Here is a 16,382-nt window from a genome sequence, read left to right as displayed (position 1 = left end):
TTTTTCCCACTAATTTCTCCTCAATTTCTCCGTCCTGCCAGACATGAAAAAGTGCTTGATGATGCATCTTATCAAGAAATCGAGAGAACCCTTGATTTGGAGGGTTTTTCTGTGAAGTCGCCTCTTTTCTCGTTTTTTTCCCTCTATCATTTACATTTCTTTTTCTGTTTTCTGTCACTGGTTAGGTCAAACAAAAGGGTAAAATGTGTAACAGAAGTGTCGTTTTCTATTCGAGAACAAAGAATGGAAAGAAGCTTCTTTGAGGAATGGTACCAGGAAATGGAAATGATGGCTATTTGTCAGAGAGAAAACAATACCGTATTATTTAATCTTATTACACTTTTTTGCGAGAAGCGGCCGAAGAATTATCGAGGAGAGAAGAAAGATAATTTCTGAAAATATCAGAATAGCTGAATAGTTATCAGTTTTTGAGTAAACATTTTTGGGTTTTCGTTTTTTGTTTCAAATTTCATTCAAACAGTACACGTGAAATACAAATAGTGCTTATCATCATGGTGGCTTTAATCAACAATTTATTATTAACGATCGTATATTGATGTTCACTTTTTTCTTCCAAAATGTGATCCAGGATCTTGAACGTGGCTTTCTCATGCAGAGTATCATATTATTTCTTTCTTTTTAAAAGTCAGATAGATAAGATAACATAATAAGGGGAAATAGAATCGGCTAAAGAGGTACGGGGCGTGTGTGTGCGTTTGAAAGGGAATGAAAATAGGGAAAAATGAAAAAAAAAAGAGTTGATTATGATAAGAAGAATTTTTGGAAAGAAAAATTGGAGTCTACACGGAACTAGTTCAACAGGGAAGTTTTTCATGTTTTTGAGGCAATTTAAAATAGGCTTGTGGTGGTACTGTATATATGCAGATAACGTTCATTCACTGTTTTTCACAAAAATATGAAACAGAACAGAACAAGGGGGAAATTTTTCTTTGAATGGTAAGGGTTTGCGACCCGCAACTATGCAATGCGACTGCCGCAAGACGAGATCGGAGCTTTCAGGAGTAGGAAGAAGGTGTGGGGGGGGGGGGCGGTGTGGTCGAATATGACGAGTTTGGAATTGGGATGGTGAGAAATAGGGAATGGAAACAAATCCAAAAGGAAAGAAAAGGGGGACGATGGGCGAAACGATTGGAATGGAACAGAAAAGAGAAATCGGGAATGACTCTTGATCACAAAATTATGACATTTGAACAGAGAGAGAGAGAGCATCTAGTAGACAAAGAAGATGAATTTCAGATGATGACACTTCTGACGACAACGATTCTAATTGCGAGTGAACAGGCATTGAATCGGTGAAAAGTAACAGTTGCGCGGATACGACTTCTTCTCCGATGCTCGACGCACACGATCAGTGAGCTCTAGACGGTCTTGATGAGAGAGTTCTCGTTTAGCCAGCACACGTTCTGCTAAATCGCGCTCCACAAATTCCCGTTCCAGATCGCTGAAATTAGATTTGATTAGTGACTGGACACACTGAATTTGAATTAGGTGCACTTGTCGGACTAGTAGTCCTCGAAATGTCTGGATTGGTAATTCTTTCCAGAACCTTAATGAATTCTGACTCTTTTTTGGATTAGTCATGTACCCAGCTTCAAATTGAATTTTCAATTTTACACGGATTCCAAAAGGGATTGAAAAAAAGCTAAAAACAATTTACAAAATTGAATCGACTTTTGAACTCATCTCACCCTAAAGGAAGTGATTCTTTAGGTCATACTACAAAAGTGCTGAATGGATTGGGAACTTACTTCAGAAGAGCCTCGTAAATAGCTCGATCGTAACGTTGGGCTTGCATGACGTTGGCGAGGGCGACAAGAATGACGAGCAAGAAAGTGAGTACCCTCATGTTGAGATATTTGACACTGCAAAAAAGCTTAATAGTGGGAGCAATAAAGAGCACTATTTCAAGAAGCGGTGGCGGAAAATAGAGAACTACTCATTAAACAAACAAGTCATGACGAATTGAGGGGGTGAATTGAAGGATGTTATGACTCGCGTAGGTAGTAAAAAAGGAAAGTCTGAATGAGGACAAGAAGGTTAAAAAAGTATGACGTGGTGGGATCCAGGCGTCCCTTCTTTATCACGACGACGCTCCCGACATCAGGGCGTCCCCGTCTGCCGAATATGTGAGAAGCGAGAGGGGAAGCGATGGATGAATGGGAAGGGGAGGCGTCCACAGCCGAAGACGTCTAGGGTCTAGTGGGCGGAGTGAAGAAGAAAAGAAATAAGAGGTAGTTTGTGTAATTGTAACATTGTCGAGGAGAGAACCGGGAATCCCCCTCGTTTTTTTTTCTGACAGTAAGACTTGAGGAGAATGAAGGGAGTGGAAACAGCCAAGAACTTTTTTGCCCCAACCTCCATTTCATCGCCAACTTGGGTTGAGAGGGATGAGCTGATTTGGCAGGCAGACCTGATAAAAACGGCGGCCAGCGGTGCTATCATAAAATGAAGGAGAGCACCACTAATAGACTTTGCCCCCTGGAAAACACTAGAAAAATGAGAGGGCTGGATGTCTTATCAGTTTTCACAACTTTTTTTTTAGATATAGAGTCGAATGCTGTTTTGGTCTGGTTAGACAGTCACAAAAACTTCATTGAACGTATCTAACCAAAAAGTTTCCAGAGTGAAATCCAATTTTGAGACAGTGGAAGCTAAATGTAAAACTGAATAAAAACACGTCAAAGATTGGTGGATTTGCTCTTGTCGTGTAGGCAGGTGCAATAATCTAATGAAACAAATCCAGGCATCGACGCTGAAAAAGAGTAAAAAGCAAGTGTGGAGACTAAGAAAACCAAAAGTTCTAAATTTTCCATTTTTCTTTCCTACGCTTTTGTTCCCCTATAGATCTACAAGACGACAAGTTCGTGAGACAATTCTGATGAAATGTGTGAGAATATTTAGATTATTATTTCTATTCTCTTTTTATTCCCAATGACACCACTATTTGAAATTTTTGTCTAAGCGCCTACTCACTACGTTTTCAAAGGCAGAGGATCATCTTTTAAAAAACATGGAGTGTTCGTAAACGTCTTTTCTCCTCATTTCGTTTGCAGAAAACGAAAGAATTTGTTTTGAATCATCCTTTTTTTCTAAGACCGCCATGGTGAAATAAAAAATACATAACATCATTGAGCTGCTTTTTACGTTCTTCGGCGTGTTCGCAACTTTTCATAACTTGCTCGAAAAAGACTCAAAAAACAACATTGAAAGATGTGAATATCTAAAAGAAAAACCTAACAAAATACTGAAATTCTGATCCAAGCGTCATGTAGTTTTCGCGTGATGGTATGTTGATATTTTCAACAACAAAATAGCACCAATATACCGAAACTGGAAAACTCACCATGAAACAGAGGGAAAACACAAGGTGTGCTGATCTTACCGTAAAGCTCCATAATGTGCAGGTCATCATAAACCGAGACTCATCATGTGGTTGTTCTTGTACTTGTTTTTCAAATTTAACGAAACAGAGAGTTAGAAATCAAAAACCTTTAGATTATCCCTACTACGCTTTTTATTTTTTTCGAAAAAAATAATTAGGAGGAGGAGAAAACTTCTGAATGGAAGAGAGCTCTCGTGACGTGTCAACAGAACTTCTGTTCTGTTCGTTTTTATTTTTTGCAAAACGGAAAATACAAAAAAAGAATCTGAGAAAACAGAAAATGTCAAAACATGATCGTAATAAATGAGCGTGAATGAAAGGACGCGGTGCTCAGTGGCCCCGGAAGTTATCGTGTAGAGCGTAAAAGGGACGATGATGTCGGAAACAAGTGGAATGTGGGAAGCGAAGAAAGAAAGGATATGGAGAAAAAGTCGTGGAGCACTCTTAATTCCATTCCGTTTTTTGGAGAGGAGGAGACAAGAAAAAGGGATCGAAGGACTACCATGCTTCAGTGAACTTCAAGATACACACATCTAATGTGTGTTTCTATTTAAATATCCTGAGGACCTTTATATAATTAGTTGCCTCCCCCCTTCCATTTCGTTTCGTCTTTAGAAAGGAATTTTCGGAATTTAGAAATGACATTTTTTGTTTCCCGAAAAGAGAACCAGTTGTCTTATCTAAAAGGAACGTACAATGACTGAAAAAATACACTTGAGACAACGCTTTGGATAGTAAACGATATCATATCCGGTTACCACTTAAAAGGTGGCAAATTGCAAAAGTCATATACTGGTATACGGGTGTCAGATGTCGTTGTATTTTAGACAGCTCCTGGTACGGACTCCCACGTAACAAAATACTAATTTCAGTAAAGGGAGACTAACTAATCACTGTTATTCTACTAATTGCTCAAGGTATTTGTCACTTTTTCTAGAATGCTCTACACAGGCTGTAATTTTAGTACAGTAATAATAAAAGGTTTAAAGAAAACACTGACGTTAGAATTGTTTTTTTCTCAATTTTGAATGAATGACAAGCAAGATGTATGGATGGTTCAGTCTGCTTAACAACCAGAGCTGATGTGTCTATGGGAAAACTGAAATGAGTGGGCGGGTCAGGAAAAAGAAAAAACAAACAAAACTACAGGTGGATATTCTCAATAATGACAATGATTGCAACCACCTGAGAACGGGTATTGTATTGTCAAGAATAAATGCTAGCTAACAGGAAGTGAATAATGACAATCCTGTTGAATTGAAAACAAGAAAAACAAGAGAAGTATGCCGGAGAGTGGGTTGTGTCCCAATCCACTTTTCCGAAATCCCACAAAACCCTCGCTCTTTTATCTCATTGTTTTAACCCCTAGTGCACATAATCGAATTGGTGGGACTATCGAAAATGAAACGTCAAGCCCCGCCTACATTAAAATGGAATTACCCCATTGTTTCGTCAGCGATTTTGTAAAGACAGAGAAACAACTAACAGGGAATAGGGAATTGATGGAGTGACTCAAAAAGTGAGCGTGACGCCAAACCAGCCCTTGATTTCTCCAGTGAATTGTTTTATTAATGTATGGAGCAATCTTGTGAGGGAGATCCCAGAAAGAAGCGTCAATGGGAAAGTTAAATGAATATAGAGTTGCGGTGGGAGGTCTTGCAGATCTATTTTTGAAAGTCTATTTCTACAACACTGACTAACAAGAAATCTGAATTTCACTCTGCGAAGTACAAAAATTTTCAGAGATATTTTTTGAACACTGTCGGAATATAAACTAATATGTTTAATCCAGCACATATCCGAATTAGTAGTTTAACGTCTAAAACTATGTATGTCAAAATTTGTGTAAGTAGAGATGAAGCAAAAACCATATATGCAGAGATCAACGGTAGAGTCTAAAAACCTGTCTAAGACAAGATTTTTTTAAGAACCATAATCTGGATCACTCAATCAGGGCAAAATAAAATTCATGAACACTCTCGAAAATAGTTTTCATTAAATATGTTGTTATTAAGTCAAAAACCTTTAAATGCAAGAAGAGGTACACTTTTGAAAGTGTATCAAACGTTAGTCAAAAATCTTCAGAATGTTTTGAAGACCTCGAAATGGCTTTCAGGTCTTCCCCATTACGAAACCTTTTGAGACAACATCCTCTTTCTCAAAAGTTGTCACCATTCAAGGAAGCAAAAGACTAGAAGATTAGATGAGGAGCGACGATGTCTAGGGTGTTCTCTTAATGAAATGAGTTTTGAAGTATTTAGAAACGTAGGAAAGTGCTCATTGCTTCTAAATGGGAGACGAGAGAAGAAAATAAGAACAAAAACTCGCGCTGAGTTCATTTTTAATATTATCTCGCCACCAAAACAGCTGAAAACTTTTTTATTCGCTTCTGTTTCTTTCCTCTTTGATCCTATTAAAAAAGTACGTCATTTTCGCGTAGGACACCTACTACTCCTACGTGCAGAAACTAAGCGAATGTGTTCAGGATGTGATGAGGAGACTCATTCTCGCCCCTGCTCAACGTTTTTTTTCATAATTATCCAAACCTATTGGGACAAGTTGGTTCTAGTCATTGTTGTGAATAACACTTAACCAAAAAATAACCGGAGGCACAAACAAGCACCATTTTACTTTTTTTGTCTTCTGGTTCTACACTCAAAATATTTTTTATCTGCAGTTATTCACTAAACGTTCCATTTCAGGCTATACGATGTGAAATCACTGATTTCGAATTGCATTTTCTTGATATCAGTGTGTGTAAACAATCATTTGAGCCGGTGTTCTTTTTTCTCGCAAGTTTTCTTTTTTGCTGCCGGTGGGAGCAGCTGTTTGTGTTCTCCGACTTTGGTGACGGTGGTGATGGTCGGAAGAAAATGTGGGGAGGTAGAGAAACATAACATGACGTTTTTGAATGAGGATGGTGTGGTCATCAGCAAAGAAAAAACAGATCGGCGGTTACACAAACAAGCTGTGAGCTCAAAACCGATGGCCTTTGAAACTTTCATATAATGTCCATTGTCCAATCCCAGGAAAGCTATAGAACCCATCTACGTAGGCTATGTCCACACTCGAACAATAAATATCAGGAAGGGACGGACACGGATAAATAGATTTTTAATGAAGGATTAGTTCCACTTTTGGATAATGTCATCAAAGAGTCAAAAAAGGATGGATGAAAAAAAAGAAGAGGGATAAATTGAAGATGTAGTCTAGAAAGAGAAAATTCCAGAATTTATATCTACATTTAAAGGTTAACAGGTGTGGAGATTAGATCAAATCACATCATCGCCTTAACGGGTTCCTTCCCGTTGAAAGTGACTTGAATTAGATTAGATCAGGGAACATGCTTGTAGGTGGTGAGCAAAAAGCGTTAAATAAAATGATCGGGAGTGAGGACCTCACTTTTGAACGCCACACATGAGTCAAAGAATTAAAACCGGCAGTATTATGCGGGATAGTGCAAATAGAAACCGCGCCTACAATCTTACAAAGACTTCCAGTTTTTTCGAATGTTTGTCGTGCTCTTGCCGGGTAGGCATCACGTTCGATTTCTTTTCTTTTTCGTCTTTAGCACTCTCTCATGATATGTTTTACGTGAAAGTTCCACGTAATGGGAGGTATGAAGCAAGAGCAAACATACCACAGTTTTTTTAATAGAAGAAAACCAGTTTTCCAGAGTCGATTGTTCTCGTGAGGTGAGCAGAAAACGATGCGAAAATAGCTAGTTGAGCCAATACAGTGTAGTACTCACTACTCAATCATTTCGAAAGTCAAATTGTAAAGTACAGTATGACGTGATCATAGAAACAAATGTTCTAGGCTACCAGCTCAAACAAAAAGACACATAGTTCCATGAGGAAGTCACGAAAGTGATTCCAGTTTGTTTGAAACTCAAAATACCTAAATTTTCGTGACGTCAGATGAGTAAAATAAGGTAGGTAAATGTTGTTGTTAAGAACGTGTGAGTCACGTCAAAAACTTATTGGTAAGAATGAAGTGAAGCGGTGTGAATCATTACTATAGTGTAATTTTTATCAGCTAGCTTAGTCCCTGGGAACTGGTAACGAATGATCTGTCTGTCAATTAATGGTAAGTTTGATTTTATAGACTAAACCTTTGAGACCTCTTGCAAACCGGGAGAAGTGATACAACTTTGATCACGGCTTATACAATGAAATTTTCATAGATCCTAAAAACACAAAAAATTTCTTCCTGTGAATTCTGAAAAACCAACAATTTTGTCACGGTTTTTCGAACTTTTGAGAACTAGCCAAATTATCGAGGAACAGTCCCAATTATCGACGTTCATTGATCGTCTTTTTAGTTTAATGGTTGACATCAAAGATTAATTGCCGAAACTGATTTTTTGAAAAATCGTGGAAGTGTTCTTTCAATTTTTGCGACAGTTTGAAACATTTTTGTTGAAAAGCTCTGAAATGACAGTTAGTTATCTTACAAAAGAAACTATCATATGTTCAGGTCCAAAATAGCCGCCTTATTTAGGAACAAAACAAAAAGTCTCGAAAACCCACTGAACATACCGAACAGAACAAACACAGGTGATTTTGTGGGAATGTTTCCGCAAAGGACTATCGCGACGTCAGAACACGTTTTCAAACTAACGTGATATGTTGTTTTTCTATTTACTTTAACATTGACCTTTTAAGAGGAAACATTTGACGGAAAAGAGAGAAACTAAAAACTAACTTGTTAAGGGATGAACGAAAGAGATGAAAAACATGTGGGGGTTCAAGAAACTGGAAAATGATTAAATTGGCATTTCCTGATGTGTTGGTGAAGGAAGTGTAGACAGGACAAAGAATAAAAGAAAAGAAGGCAGAAGAATGAGTGGAATGAATATTTTTGCAATTTTTTATCTCTATAAAAAATTTCATATTCTATTTTTAACTGAAAGTGACATAATTTTTTTTTCTATTATTAATTAATGAGAAACAAAAAACAAATGTCTTTCTAATATTCAAAGAATGCAAAAAATGATTAACGATAACAAGACTTCCTTCAAGTGAAACAAAATTCTTGTTCCCTTCTCTCTATTTAAAGTGTATGTGTAACTGGAACACTCTCAGTTGAAACAATAATGATTTATTATTATTGACTTTAGAGATCAAAAATAATTGATGGAAGGTACACTCATAATAATTCAAAATGGCTGATAAGTGTTCGTTGGCTAGACATCTTTTTCGGCGAGGTGGTGTCTAATCATATGGAAGATATATAATTTTTGAAGAATGCCGTCTGCATTCAGACTAATTTTTCGAACAAATTGACAGGTACGGTTTTGATTTTTTGAACCGTCATAACAAGGAACGTTTATGCTTCGAGATTCCAAGAAGTTTAGTCAAGCGAGATCTCTCATTTCAGAAAAACAATGATGCAAATCATATCCGTGTCGTTTAATGCTAGAATGAAGGGGCGGACTGGAATTAAAGAATGTAAGTGTACACAGTGGTGACCGACTGGTGATCGCCGCGATTTACTACTTTGTGTTTTTATTGGAAATATATCAGAATGGAATTTATCTTCTTACAGACACTAAATAATGAATCGTTGTTTTTTGGAAGTGAAGTCAAATGACGATACAGACGATGTAAGGAAATAAAAAGTAGATTAAAATGAATTCCGAGAAATTGAATGTCAGAATGAATGTGTTCGATTCACAGTCAGCATTATTCGGATGTTTGATGAGAGTCTGGAAGATGATGTGTAACGGAATGGTATGGGCAGAAAATATAAACTGAATAAAGATGTCTTATTAATATGTTTATGCTGAAACATTTTTCAGTAAAATAATATGTTCAGGTCACTCAAAATAATGTTCGTCGAAATTCTATTTGAAACTTTTCGGTAAGGACAAGAATTAACCAGTTGTTTATGCTCAAACAAGCTGTGGCAGAAAATCCCGTTTTCAATTAGTGCAAGTTTCACAATTTTGCTGACAAAGTTTTATTTTATAGCTTTTCATAGAAGAGGCACATCCGAAGCGCAAAATTGAATCTGACTCTGAACATCATTCAAATGGGATTCCCTGATAAAAATTGCAGTTTTTCAGAAACAGTTCGTTTTTGTTCTAAAGTTTATAAATACGCTGTATATGTGCAGCTTATCAATGTTTTTTTGCTATCTTTATTTCATGTTTCATTTTTTATTTAGAATTGTTTTTTTGTTGGTTGAAGTCAAATCTCAAAGACTACATCCAGATTATGTTACTGTTTTGCCTCTCATTCATGTAAATGGTAGTATTCAAAAATCATTTCAGGAAACACCACTTTTTATTTGATTCTGAAGAACAAAATCAATGAATTCATCCTACATCAAATCAGTATTCTTCTTACTACTTTCATCCGATTATTTATCTTGTTTACACTTACAAATAAATTGTATACGTGGTTCCGTTGTCCGCTTTGTCTAGACCTTCACTAATAAGACATTGAACAGATCTCACCTGGTCGATTGAATCTCGATGATTTCATTTCTTGAACTCATGGAGATAAATGCAGAAGAAGAAAAAGGAACAGAGCATGAAACATTTTAAACAGAATCGATTGGATTATTCATTTTCTTAGAACAGGCATGACGTTAAAGGAGGTTAAGAAAAATTTCAACACGGCGGGTCTTAAGCATACCTTTTTAAAAAGGGATCCACTTGAAACGAGACAAAGTTCACTCAAAAAAAGTGTGAGACATGAAAATGACGTAGGAGGTGCACTCCCTCCTTGAAACAAATATCCATAACGTTGCCCGAAGAAATATGAGTGGGTGTCGATGGCGAAATTAAAAGCTTGTTGTTCTGATGAGCGGTGAAACATTTAATAACTTCGCTTTTTTATTGAAGAACGAATTCTCCAAAGTGCGTAAATATTTTCACATTTTACTTTATAATAATTTTTTTGTAACTTTTTTAAACCAGATTGCAGGGATGTTGTTGTTGCATTTTCTATGCTTAGAATATTTACAAAACTAGAACAGTCACTGTTCAACAAAACTACTTAACTTGAGTATTCATGGAACTTTTCAAAAAACGAGTAATACTCTCCAATAATCATCAAAAATGCATTTCTTCACATGTTTCCCTTATCGCTGCCTTAGTGACCATCCTGCTATCAGTGATTAGGAAGTGACGTGTTGATCGGTTTGCAGCTTTTCTAGTCAAGTTTTGCAGTAGCTCAGACCTTCTTCGGGATTTAGAAGTTGGTGACGATTCCTGATACTCTGCAATGAGAAAAATCATAGCAGTCCCTGATGATATAAATGTTCCCGGTGAAACATGAATGATAAAGGGAGTGTGCATTTTTCTGATTTGATTCCTTTTATGTTGTTAATGACATTGTGCCTACAATCAATCATTCTAATTAAAATTCAAGTTAGTGCATTTTAAACATATTTATTCTATATTGATTGCTTCTGGTGAATATAACTGCACTATCAACAACTGTATGAGCCTTGAAGATGAGTCTGAAAATTAAAATAATTTTTCAGAATAGTGGAAGAAACGAACAGCTGTTTGCACAGAACTGATTCTCCATAGAAGCACAGAGGAATTAGCATGAGCTGAAACTGGATGAAGACACACTGCGTAACATTTTACCTTGTCTTTCGGTAATAAGAAACAATGATTCAGAATTATCAACGTTAAAATTGTAATAATTCAAATATTAGAAGTTTTTAAAAACTTCTACTTGAGAATAAAGCTAAACGAAATTTCTCTTTACAATGTCAATTTAAAGAGGTGTGTTGCTATCACAATCCATCAGATCGTCTCAAAACAAAAGAAATTTCTACAAGTATTACTTCAAAGACTAGAAATCAGAGAAACGTCAATCTATTCATAAAATTCGGCTCTTTTTGTGCACACGTGATCATTCACTGATAAGAAAATCAACACGTGTAGTGACCATTACCTGATAAGAGATCAACTTCCCGTTTCTTCAGTCTCATCAATTCCACAGGCAGTTGACAGTCGAAATGTGGAGGAAGGTTTTCCGTAAGTCGAATATTTTCATGAAAAACTCATTCAAAAATTTTTGTATTCAGTCGTTTCATGTGTTGTGTTTTGTGTATTTGCGGTTCTACCGGATATCGGTGCTCCAGGATACTCTTGTGATGCTAATCTTATGAAGAAGAGTAAGAAAGTACCAACAAATGTGAATTCAGTGAGACCAGCTGATATTAAAGTGATCATGGCTCTGGGAGATTCATTGACGGTGGGTGGTCCTTTCGGTGTCAAAAAATAGATGCGCGGTGGGTGAGAAAAGAGATCTTGAGAATGCCTAGTAATGAGAAAAACAAGCATGGTGGAAGGATTAACATAAATAAAAGTTCAGTTGAGACTAAAAATGAATAATTTCAAATTAAAAGTCGAAATCGTTACAAGATGTACCATCAATTCATGAGAATTTGCCTATAAATGAGGAAAATCATTAAAACTTTGTTTCATATAACTATGCATGTACAGTTGAAAGAAAATTTGAATCAAGACTTGCTAGAAGCTGAGTACTTCCATGACGAAGTCAAAACCATTTGATCCATTTCAGCCATCTAATGAACGTATAATATCATCAGAAAATGCAACTTTTTAATACGAAACAAAATATAATCCTCATGTTCAGTTTCATGGGTCAGATATTGTTGTTGGTCAGCAGGTTTCCAGCAAATTTCCAGCAACAAACAGCAGTAAACTTTTAAGTACCCCAGTATCTTATTTCCTCCCATTAAACCAGTGTTCACGATCCATCAAACTCAATTTTAATGTTCTATAGGCTGCAAACGGAGCCGGAGCTGAAGACCCCGTAGCAGTTGTTCTTCAATATCGCGGACTTGCATTCCAGGCCGGAGGCGATAAGTCACTTGAAGAGCATGTCACTATTCCAAGTAAAGAACCTTAATCCATTTACCCAAAAGGGTTCATCTCACTTCTTTCTCCAGATATTCTTAAAAAGTACAATCCTGACGTTTTCGGATACTCTAATGGGATTGGCTCTCCAAATGTTTGGGAAATTGCACGTCTCAATGTCGCAATGCCAGGCGCCAACGCGAAGGACCTTCCGGGACAAGCACGACAATTAGTGTCACTTCTCAAACAGCACACAGAGGTTTTTTTGCTCAAAATGACGAAAGCAAGCAGTGCATTATGTGTGTTTTGTTCCAGGTTGTAAACATGAAAGATGATTGGAAATTGCTGAACATTTTCATTGGTGGAAACGATATCTGTGGGTACTGTCGCAAGCCAGTGGTCAGTTTTTTGTGGTTTTTATTCTCAAGTTATATGAAAAATGACAGGAGGATTCACCATATAACTGCGCCCAAAACATCAGTCAAGCTGTTCAAATTATCTACGACAACGTCCCGCGTGTGATTGTTTCAGTTACGGGAATGTTGCATCTTGAAATGCTGCGTCAAACTGATACCGGTCACTGGTTCTGTCAACGCTTGCACCAGTATGTTGCAAATTTCCCTCCAAACCCCATTCTTTCCGTCAAAAATTGTTTATAAACATTAATCGTTTGTTTGCAGCGATGAGTGCGGGTGTGAGAGCAACAAGAACTTCACTGATGCGGACATCGCACAGGTAGGCAATGGAAAAAAGGGAATGTGATAAGAAGTGATGTGTTTCAAAATGATTTATGGTCGGAAGTAGGGTGGGCATTGTGATTTATAATTTCTAAAGAACAAAGTGTTAAGCCATAACAAAAGTTATGTGCAAATGAGATACGGTAATACTTGATGAAATTATTCGATTTGTAAAGGCCTGCTACGACTACAACACCTATGAAAAGCAAATCGAAACCACTGGAACATTCGAAAGAGATGATTTCACTTACGTCGTCCAGCCAATGTTTAAAGATACTTTGATCCCACCAATGGAAGTGAGTAGTTCCTGTTGAACTAACCGGAAGATGAAAATTCATATTTCCAAATTCAGAACGGTAAGCCATCCCAAAAGTTCTTCGCACCGGACTGTTTCCACTTTTCTCAATGGGGACATGCTCTTGTTAGCACTTATCTCTGGAACAATATTCTTCAACCAGTCGGATCGAAATCTACCGTATCGAACATGTCGGAGCCTCTCTTACCATTAACTTGCCCTGATCCGGTAATATATTTGCAATTCCTAAATTTCAAAGTAAAACCGAACAATTTTCAGACTTGTCCATTCATCAGAACGGCGAAGAACAGTCAGGATTGTAGCAAGTACATGACCCCACATGCGTGATTTTAAAGTTTCTATGTGAATGTGTTTGTATTAGATACGCTCATAATTATTATAAAAGTTGTTCTTTTCACTGTATAATTTACATAATATGCACTCATTCGGGTGTTAACACCGTCATCATATCAAAACGCGGTTGGCTGAAAACAAAATAGAAAAATTGCGAAATCAACGCCCACGAAAAACTTTTTCAGGTGAAAAGGCACAGAGCGTCCATTTGTCACCGCCATACAAAGTAATGAATACACAATATTTCATTCGATTTATATGTATTCTCTCTCATTGATTTCTCCCTATTGGCTCACATTCATTTTTGATTCCAACACAATTACTGAACAAACAGGCATCATTTCTATTGTAACAGTCTATGGTGTAATAATATTTAGGAGAAAGGATGTACACAGTTTTTGTGTTATAAATATTTTTGACTGGTCTCGGTTTCATATTTTCATGTGAACCGATGATCAAAATCGGTTTTTCGTAATTGAATGGAATATTAACGTAAGATTAAAATTTGAACTATTCAATTACGAAGCCATCTCAGATAATCTCCGGCAAATAAATCTCCGAAGAATGTGGAAATTGGAATTAAATTTCAAAGAACACAAATTCCTTCTCTTCTTCAAACACCATCTGCATTTGTCATCATCTCCAAGCTATATGCATATATAGTTTCTCTCTCTTTTTTCCCTATTCTCTTTCTCGGTCGTTTTCACTTGCGTCAGAACAGTCATGTATCTATCCGCGCAGCAGCCACCCGAATGCTATCGGAACTAGACCGCGCCATACACATGGCCACCGCCGAGTCAATTTCGTCTCTCCTCGTTTTGTCCCCTTTCGCACCAACCCGCAACAGTCGCCTGTCGGCAGGTTATCATAAATGCCTTCGGATTGCCTCCTTCTTTTTCTTTTCTTTCCATTATCTCTCCATCTATTCTTCCTGAACTGATAACAAATTAGTTTGATGTTATAATCCGATAGTTTTGTACTCAGATTTGAAGTTAACTTTTCTCTTCTCTCATGAAAAGATTAAAATCAAATTGTTTTGTGTAACTTCTGATTGATTTGATCATTTCCGACAATTGACCTGACTGTATCAAACTTTTTTGTTCTGATTTCTATCAATGACTCTGTTATTTGCTTCCTTCTCTGTACATTCATAAAACTTGACCACATTGTATTTAAATGTTACTCTGAAGATATCATGATGTTATCGTTGAGATTTTTACCTCAGCTGTTTGAAATTTACAAAGAATATCGTTTACCCATTGCAATCTTCCTTATTTCTATCATTTGTCTTTTTTCTTCTCTTATTTCTACTTTCGCCTCATTTGCCCCAATCACCAGTACTCTTTGGACAACCATTTCTTCCACTTGTCTTTGTCAACCAACTTTTCTCCTCCTTCCACACAACCCTTCATTGAATTCGGGTATTCCCCAGTGAGTTTCTTCCGGACACTGAGGTCTCCATCTTCTTCAACTTCTCAACATCCCCCCTCTTTTATTTTCTTCATATTCTATTAGGCCAATTGGTCATTTGGGGGTACTAAAGTCCCCCTTACATACATTCTCCACTAAAGTACACCTAATTTCTACGAGCATGCACTTTCACTGCCCAATGCCCTTTTCACTGATCAAATCCGGTGCTGTTCTACCAACTGGCACTAGATAACGTGTTGCTTGAAAGCTTTTTGTCCAGCAGCCAGTTCGAAACGACAGTTGCAAGCAAGGTGGTGCCAAGAGAAGGGTCGAGAGTAAGGTTGAGAAAAATGAAAAAGAGAAAGAGAGAGATAGATGCTACCGGGGTCCTGGTGCGTTTTGAACGACTCGGACGGGAAGCTGCTCCCGTTTCTTTTTTCTCTGGGTTCTATTTGCCAGTCAGATTTTTTTTGCTTGGTTTCCGCATTGGCAAGTCTTTGTTTTTTGCTGAACTCTAGAGAACGTTCATTAGAACCAGTCCAAAGTTTCTTCACCTAAAAAGTAAAACTATTTTTCGACATTAATTTCTGATAATGTATAAAATCCTAATTGAAATTTTGGTGTTTCTAGAAGAGTTTTACAATAAATTGAAGTACCACTGACTTAAAATTTTTAACTCCTAAACAGTTATTCAATAGCCGAGTTGGAACGCTCAACTTGATCAGCCCATGATTTGATGTATGCACCAAATTTTTACTGTATGGATACTGGAACTGATATGATGTGGTAATCTATTTAATGTTTTCAAAATACATGTCTCTGTTCTAATTTGGAACATTTTGCAAGTCCGTTGCAAGGTCTACTTAAAAGTCTCTTTTTGTGTTCACGCATGACGTTTTTGTGTAGTCTTAACCACGAATTAGTAGCCAACCTGCATGTTGCGAAAGATAAAATCAACTGATAACAACCTTTTTTCGAGAAGTTTCGTATTGGTCAGTTATACTTTTCGACTGTAGTACATACAACACGCATTCCAGAAAACTGCAAATCAACAATAGTCAGGTATCTCCAATTATTGTTTGAATTGTCTTTCTTTTTCGAGAGTTTCAGTGAATCTTTTCATTTCTTTCCTCAACTAATCTCTTGATTTCGTCCTGCTTTTGTTTGATTAAAGGCTATTTCGAAAACAGTTGAAATCACAACCGCTTTACTTTTCTTTAGTTTCCTATCCCTCCACTTACTTCCCGTCTGTTTCGGAACAAAAAGAAACATCAAATACACACAGTACAGAAAAGCAATAGTATAGGAAAAGGTAAAAGATCTCATAGAGAA

At 37.0% G+C, this 16,382-nt stretch overlaps 2 protein-coding genes across 2 annotated transcripts; one reads left to right on the top strand and one right to left on the bottom strand.

The window, feature by feature from the left end:
* Positions 1-1,284: 1,284 nt before the first annotated feature.
* Positions 1,285-1,867, bottom strand: GCK72_023161 (uncharacterized protein; the record flags this gene model as incomplete). The annotated part of the gene is made up of 2 exons (XM_003103344.1): positions 1,285-1,462; positions 1,770-1,867. 2 exons carry the CDS (start codon positions 1,865-1,867, stop codon positions 1,285-1,287), a joined length of 276 nt encoding a protein of 91 aa, XP_003103392.1.
* A 9,519-nt stretch (positions 1,868-11,386) lies between these two features.
* GCK72_023160 (uncharacterized protein) lies at positions 11,387-13,634 on the top strand (the record flags this gene model as incomplete). The annotated part of the gene is made up of 10 exons (XM_003103230.2): positions 11,387-11,405; positions 11,456-11,625; positions 12,181-12,292; positions 12,347-12,513; positions 12,570-12,653; positions 12,701-12,858; positions 12,935-12,989; positions 13,168-13,287; positions 13,344-13,514; positions 13,566-13,634. The coding sequence occupies 10 exons, from the start codon at positions 11,387-11,389 to the stop codon at positions 13,632-13,634; spliced, it is 1,125 nt and encodes a 374-aa protein (XP_003103278.2).
* Positions 13,635-16,382: the final 2,748 nt, after the last annotated feature.

This window comes from Caenorhabditis remanei, chromosome X (assembly GCF_010183535.1).
Source record: "Caenorhabditis remanei strain PX506 chromosome X, whole genome shotgun sequence".
Classification (NCBI taxonomy): domain Eukaryota; kingdom Metazoa; phylum Nematoda; class Chromadorea; order Rhabditida; family Rhabditidae; genus Caenorhabditis; species Caenorhabditis remanei.
The sequence above is the reverse complement of the archived record's forward strand: the minus strand, read 5'-3'. Positions and strand labels throughout refer to the sequence as shown.